Here is a 7,117-nt window from a genome sequence, read left to right as displayed (position 1 = left end):
GCCTACACACACATACACATACCCCGCCCCCACGCACACAAACACTCATACACACAACTACTCACACACTCATGCCTGCACACAGACACAAGCGCATATGCCTACACACACATGCACATACTCCCTACCCAACAAACACACATACCACCACACACAAACACACACGCCTACATACACACACTATTGATTGCGAAAAACATAATTTGAATTCAAGATGACAAAATTCAAATTAATTTTTCTTTTTTTTCATCTGCATTTGCTTGAGTTGAATTCATTCTGCAATAACCTCGGAAGTGATAACATATTGGCGTCAACAAATATTTATTATTCAATGCTTCTCTACTTCACAAATAATTTGAAAATAATAATAATAATAATAATAATAAATAAATAAATAAACAAATAAAGAAAGGACCGTCATCACTTATTCTCGGGTCTCATCACTGAGGTTGACTTCGGAAAGTTAAAGGAATTTTTTTAAGAAAGGATAAACTAAGTTGAAATTGGAATTCATATCGGAACGGAAATTTTATGAATCACAAAAATATTGCTCGCTTTAAGCGAGGTTTGTTCGTTAAAAGCGATTTATGTTCCCATAGATTCAACATTGTACCAACCAAATTTTTCTGACTTCTTCGCTATATCCGGGTTCTTGTTAAATCAGGGATTGTTATACGCGAGATTGTCTGTATTTATACTTGAGGAATGTTTTGTTTTCGTGAGATAAAGGAGAATTCCTGTTTATATTAGCAAAAGGATGTCGATATATAGAAGGTAAAATGTTACTCATATTGAAATTTTAAGATGGGTGAAAAATAAAATTAAAATCTGCCCTATGTATGGAGAAAATATTCTCCTATACCTGCTTAATAAAAATTTGGAACAGTTCTTTACTTCAAATAAAAAGTGAATTTCTCAGATTTCTCTTTTGTTTTTGAGTATTTCCTGTCAAAAGCATTTTTCTCTTATCACAATTTCATAGAAACATATGAATGTCATTATCGAATAACGTGTTATCAGATAAGAATAGAATACTTCAACTCTTACTTCCACGAGTTTGAATCCGTAATCTACAACAAAACAAAATGATAAGCTTGCTATTATACGGCTTATCTTTTTTTCTTTCTTTATTTGCATACACATGAAAATTAAAGAGATATTTTTTAAAAAGGCAGTCTTTAATCGAAACCTTCCTAATGAACCTAAAACTAGCCCATTATTTCCGGAGTATGAATTTTTTGTTTTGCATAGAGTTTACATTTTTGTTAAAGAGACTTAAATATTGAACAGGCTGACATCCATTTTACTTCTACAACGCTTCTATAAGTGGAATTAGGGCTCTTTTAGCCAGTGGTGGCGATTGCCCCCCCCCCTTTCTTGGTTCAATTATTTATTTTATTTTCCAACTTAAAAAGAAAAACTAGAAATTATTTTTAAAAAAAAGCCAAAAAAAAAAAAAAAAGGATTAAAAAAAGAAGTGTCAAAACATTCAGATCATAATTAGTTGTTTTACTTTGTATATCTGTATAAGAAATATTATTTAGCACAAGCAGTACCTTTTAGTTTATATATACAGTGTTTAGATATTAGTAAGTCAATTGTTTACCTAAAACAAGCCATACTTGTTTAATGAAATTATTACAAAGTGCTTGTGACGTCTCAAAATACTTTGAGGTAAATAATGCAAGTCTAATTCATGTCTAAGTGTTTCTTTGGGGAAAGTTATTGTGTACATAATTCATCAAAATCTTAAGAAAAAATGTGAGTAAAGCTGTTAAATTTGCATCAATTACCACTCATATGCTCTAAAAACCAGCCTTAGCAAAATTTTGTACTTTTTTAAATCTTTTTTCTTCTTTCATTCTTTCATTTTTTTGCCGCTGCTAAAAATCCTACGACTTTTACTTGCCGGTTTTTTTCCCTCCTCCCCCTTTTTAGTCCTAATAGCTGCCTCTTTTAGCTTTTGTTTCTTCTTAAATTGGCCACAATTCGTACACTTATCATGAACGTTGTCTTGTGAAGTTTCAACATTTAATAGTTTTGAGTTAACGAGATACGTATACATTCAAATGTAATGGATGTCAAAATCAATCCAGGAATGGTTTAAATGTATATTTTGCGTGTCTCCAACGTCCAAACCTCACAAAGAAACCTGGCATCAAAATTGATTCAGGGGTGATTAAAATGAAAACTGTCCTTGAAATTAGGGAAAAAATCTTTTTGCCAAGGCAGTAAAAGTAAAAGGAATAAAACGAATAAATCTAGATTTATGACAGGGGTGCTATCCTCCCCAAGCACAAGGGCGCACTGCCCTAAATATCGTGAAGACCCCCCTCAAAAAGCAAGACCCCCCTCAAATGAGAAAAAAACCACCGTCAAAACATACCCCCCCTCTAAAACCCCGTTGCTTATGATTAGAAAAAAAAGGAAAGAAGAAAGTGAAGGTTGAAAATGTATCTTTATTTTATATTTCTGCTTGGGAAAGTTAAAACTGTTTTTATGTTAAAATGTGTCGTTGCTGTATTATTCATCTGATATATCTTCATCACCTGCTGAAAATTTATCGGGATCTTGAATATCTGTTTCGCATTCCGTTACTATTTTCAGGCCAAAAACCATTTTAAAATTTCCTCCATATGACTTTATTTCAGCTTCAATAGCCTTAAGAGCCTTGTGAACAACATCTTCTCCTTGATCTTTACTTTGTGCTGTTGCTAAGAGCATGTACGTAGGAGTTGCAATCAGCTGAATCTTTAAAAGTACATTTTCGGTTTTCATTTTAAGTCCGGCTTTCAGGGCACTCTTAATACCATCGATGCCAGCCTTTTCAAAGCATGTTACGTCAATGTCCGTCCTGATGTGAATACTGCCAGAAGATAACTTATTGGTGATGACAGAATGTAAAATACGTCTCGTGGTGTTGTCTAAGTTCAAATCATCAAGCAAGGCTGTATTCTCGACTGCTTTCTTGAAAACATCATAAGCAACAGCTTTTCGTTTTAGTTTCCTTTCCAAGCACCAGGTTGTATTTTCAAAAAGTTCTTCCAGTTGCTCGGACGAAGTAAATCCTAGTCTTTGCGCAACATTATGCAGAATGCTATAAATTGCTTTAGCTTTGGCATACCTTTTAAGACATAAACTGGCATCTTCTTCTGTCACTCTGCATTTGGACAAATCCACATACTGTTTCTCGACGTCGACTCGTATCACAACCGCACATTCGGTACTGCCAACTCTTAGAAGCTTCTGCAAGGACCGAATCCTCTTCCTTGTCACCTCAGATATGAGGATCATGGCGTTCATGTTGTCATATTCCAGTAGGTGGACATAAGCACCCATACTACCAACGGTTTGAATTCTGATCATAACTGTTTCGTCTACTTGGGGATATTTATCAAAATAGTATCTGCAGGAGAAAGACATTTCAGGTTTTGAAGTCTATGAAGAAATATTCAACGTTTTCTTTTATGATTTAGGTGAAAGGGATTTTCGTAAAAATGTACTTGTTTGTATTGGCTATTGCAAAATGTTAGTTTAGTCAAATTTTTGCATATTTGTGTTTCTGCATCATTGCCTATTAATAAATGTTGAGTACATTTCAAAAGATAAAAAATATTCGTGTTATTTTTAGCAAGGCTTAAATAGATGTTAATAGATATAAATAGCGGCTCTAATAAGTATTGTTTCATTGCGTGTTACTCTTTTGACGTCATTAGCTGTCATGTGATCAACCGGCCGGTATGGCGATCGGCCGAGGTCGAACTCATAACACACCGCTTTGACGTGATCTAAAAATAGAGCTTCTTCCTAACCCATAAAAGTAAAATGGCAATAAGTATGAAGAACAAAATAGATTCTTTTAGAAACGAAAAAACGATACTTAAGCATATACAAATTTGAGAAATTTCCAAAATATACAATTAAATTTCACTTGTTTAAAAAGATTTATCTTTTTTTTTTCGAACATAGTCTAAAACCTTCTCTATATTGCTACTGAAGTACAAAATTTTTAAAAACGTAGCCGCCCGTAATCCCTTAATGCGATTTAAAATGTTATTAAATGTGCATTTATCGTATTGGGATAACTTAAATGAGGCTCCCCCTCCCTACTTTGTAAAACTGTGTATTGCTAATTTTCATCGAAGAGATAGGGTCGCCAAATACTGAGATACTTCTTGTGATTATAAAATGTTGCTACCCGAAATGTTTCCAATAAATAGTAAAAATTTGGCAATTGTTTGAAATTGTGCTCAAAGACAAATGAATGGAAGTTTTTATGCTGTTTATGGATTTGCTTGATTTAGTTGGCGAATAATTTTACGTGTTAACAAAATTAAAGGAAGAAATATCAAAGAAATGGCGATATTTGGTTACATGGTGAAAACTGAGAAACAGTATTGCGTGTTCTTTAGCTACAGAAACAGCAACAGTTGAAAAAATTGCCAAATGCCTTAGCTATTGAAATGATTCCACAAAAAAAGTTTGGCTAGATTCCTGCTGATCGATTAAATACCCAGTCAACACAAATAAATAAATAAATAAAAAAAACGCATTAATTGCCTCAAAGTTGCCTTAAAATGGAAAATAATCAGCCAAATCCATGTATTATTTGCCAATCTTGTGCAGAAATTTTACTTCAAGATTTGACTTGAGAAAAGCCTTAACAGACACGAAAACAGGGCCGATCCTAGCAGGTGTGCAGAGTGTGCACCGCACAAGGGCGGCCAAAGCAAGGGGCGGCCGCAGGCCGCATCGTATAGTTCTTTTAATGAAGCAAAATTCCTCATGAATTTCTCACAAGATAACTTATAATAAGAAATAAATATGCTGAATTTTAAATGTTCAATTATCAAAGTAAGTGCCGATTTCCCGACAGCATAGCATACTTTAAGAAAAATAGATTGTTAGGGAACATTGTGTTGGTTCATTGTCCATTAATATCTACTCTTTATGTACTGCCCAAAAGCGTAGTGGCAACAGTTGGAAATGACGCAATGGATATAAGGCAGTACGAAAGAGCTGAAGTTCCCTTTTTTACGCATATCATCTCGCCTTGCGTGCGTGGCTGAAACAGCCTCTCGAGTTTCGTTAAAATGGTGAATGTGGGGATGGCCCTTTGCAAGGTTAAGTGCAGATAAATGTTCCTCGCTAAGATGTAAAGTCTCGGCATCACATAAGTGAACCAAGAATCTATCAGAGTCTTCTGCCAGACTAAATTCATCGCTGTGTCGGAAGTGGAGGCCCCATGGACCAGACCTGGGAGCTAATGAACGCATCGGATGGTTGGAATTTATAAGTCTTGTGGCCCGTGAAAATGAATAGCAGGAATGGGAGTTCGGAGCTACCGGCAGCGGCCGAATCCTCAAATCATTCAGCCTACGCTAGATCTTTGAAGCAAGGTCGAATTGGTGCCTTTTGTACAGCGTGTGAGATTTTTAGTGTTTGATGCCTCGTCGTAGAATTCAACCCCTGTGAAGTAATGTTTTAATGTATTACATGAGAACTTTTTAATTTGTGCAAATTGTGGTATTATATTGTTATAGGCTAATGATATTTTAATGTGTGTAAAATGCAATTTTCATATTAGTTAATTTTAAGACGAGAGTTATTTGGGCTTGGTGCTTTTGTAAATATGTATAGGCGGAAACTCTGGCCGTGTAATAACTAATGTATTTTAACTTTTATTGGGGGTTATTTTTAGAGTTAGTATTTGATCAAGGAGTAGTTTTAAATTCTTTTAAATGCACTATTCTTGCAATTGTATTTGTGTTATAATGCTGCATCTTAACCATGCCACCTAGTAAGAATAAAGCTGTTTCTTTCTTTAAAGAATTGTAATTAATGTGATCTTGGGTATATGTTTTGGTGTTTCACGTACTGTACGTTTCGTCAGTACAAAAATGGTGCCGTGGCTTTCTTTTCTTGCAGCTTTATAAAAAAAAAAAAACATATTAGCGGTGTATAATATGTGGTGGTTTTTACAAGTTTTAAATTTGTAATTTTGTGTGTTTTTGCGTATTGTATAAGGAAGGGATGGCCAAGGACCAGGCATCAGGTGTTTTTGTACCTCACGGCTTATCTGTAATGAATCTATCAATGATACCTGTGTTTAAAGGTATTAATAGTGAAACTCCTCTTCCTGAGTTTTTTGAAAGGATAGAGGATTCGGCTTTGCAGTGGAATTGGTCTGATTCGGAGAAATATTTCGTGGCGCGAGATAGGCTGTTTGGAAACGCTAGGGAATGTTTCAATGAGTTTCGCGACGAAATTAGTGATTTTAAAACATTGAAACTGGTCCTTTTCAGAGAATTTGTTAGCAAGCCGCCCCCAAGCGTGGCCCTTTTCGAGTTTATGGCATTCCGGCAGCCACCAAATATGCCAGTGGAGAGGTTTATCGCAAGGGCTAATGCGAAAAGCAAAATGCTAGATTTCGGAAATGAATCTAAAGAAATAGTGGAAAGTCAGCGTAAACACATGTTAATGAACATGCTTCTTGCAAATTTGCGACCTGAAATCTTGAGGGGAGTAATTGTCAGAAATCCTAAAAATTTGGAAGAACTCAAAGATTATGCAGGTCGTGAAGAAATTGCCTGGAGGGCAGCACAATCCGCCGATAATCCATTTTTAAATCAATCTGAACATTTCGAGGCAAATTCTGAGTCAGTGTTTGGGATAAATCAAACGAATACAGAAAAAAATAAAGTAAGCGACGGGTTTAATACCTTGTTAGAGAAAATGGATTATCTAACAAAAAGGGTTGAGCTGTTGGAGGGGCATAGATGCCGGGGTAATGAAAGAAAAGTAAGTGTAACTTGTTTTAAATGTGGGCGAATAGGACATATAGCTCGATATTGTAGAACGAATCCAGGATACGAGCACACAAAAAAATCAAATTCCGGAAAACTAGACCAGGGGGTCTGGTCGGCACAAACGCAAACATTAATCCCTGGGGTGCGTATAAATAATGGGCAAAAGGGAAAGCTTCCTGTTATAAAGGTTAAGATTGGCCAGAATAAGATGGGCGCTTTATGCGACTCGGGGGCGACGTTGAATTTAATTGAGGAGGGTTGTATACCATTGGAGTCAGACTGTCAACCATGCTCGTTGTGGATAAATA

The 7,117-nt window shown here is 35.6% G+C and overlaps 1 protein-coding gene across 1 annotated transcript; it reads right to left on the bottom strand.

The window, feature by feature from the left end:
- Positions 1-2,523: 2,523 nt before the first annotated feature.
- Positions 2,524-3,339, bottom strand: LOC129234080 (eukaryotic translation initiation factor 2 subunit 1-like). The gene has a single exon (XM_054867970.1). It carries the CDS (start codon positions 3,337-3,339, stop codon positions 2,524-2,526), a length of 816 nt encoding a protein of 271 aa, XP_054723945.1.
- Between the last annotated feature and the right edge of the window lie 3,778 nt (positions 3,340-7,117).

Source organism: Uloborus diversus, unplaced genomic scaffold (genome assembly GCF_026930045.1).
Source record: "Uloborus diversus isolate 005 unplaced genomic scaffold, Udiv.v.3.1 scaffold_980, whole genome shotgun sequence".
NCBI classification, from domain to species: Eukaryota; Metazoa; Arthropoda; class Arachnida; order Araneae; family Uloboridae; genus Uloborus; species Uloborus diversus.
Note: the sequence above shows the minus strand (reverse complement) of the source record. Positions and strands in the feature narration are given on the sequence as shown.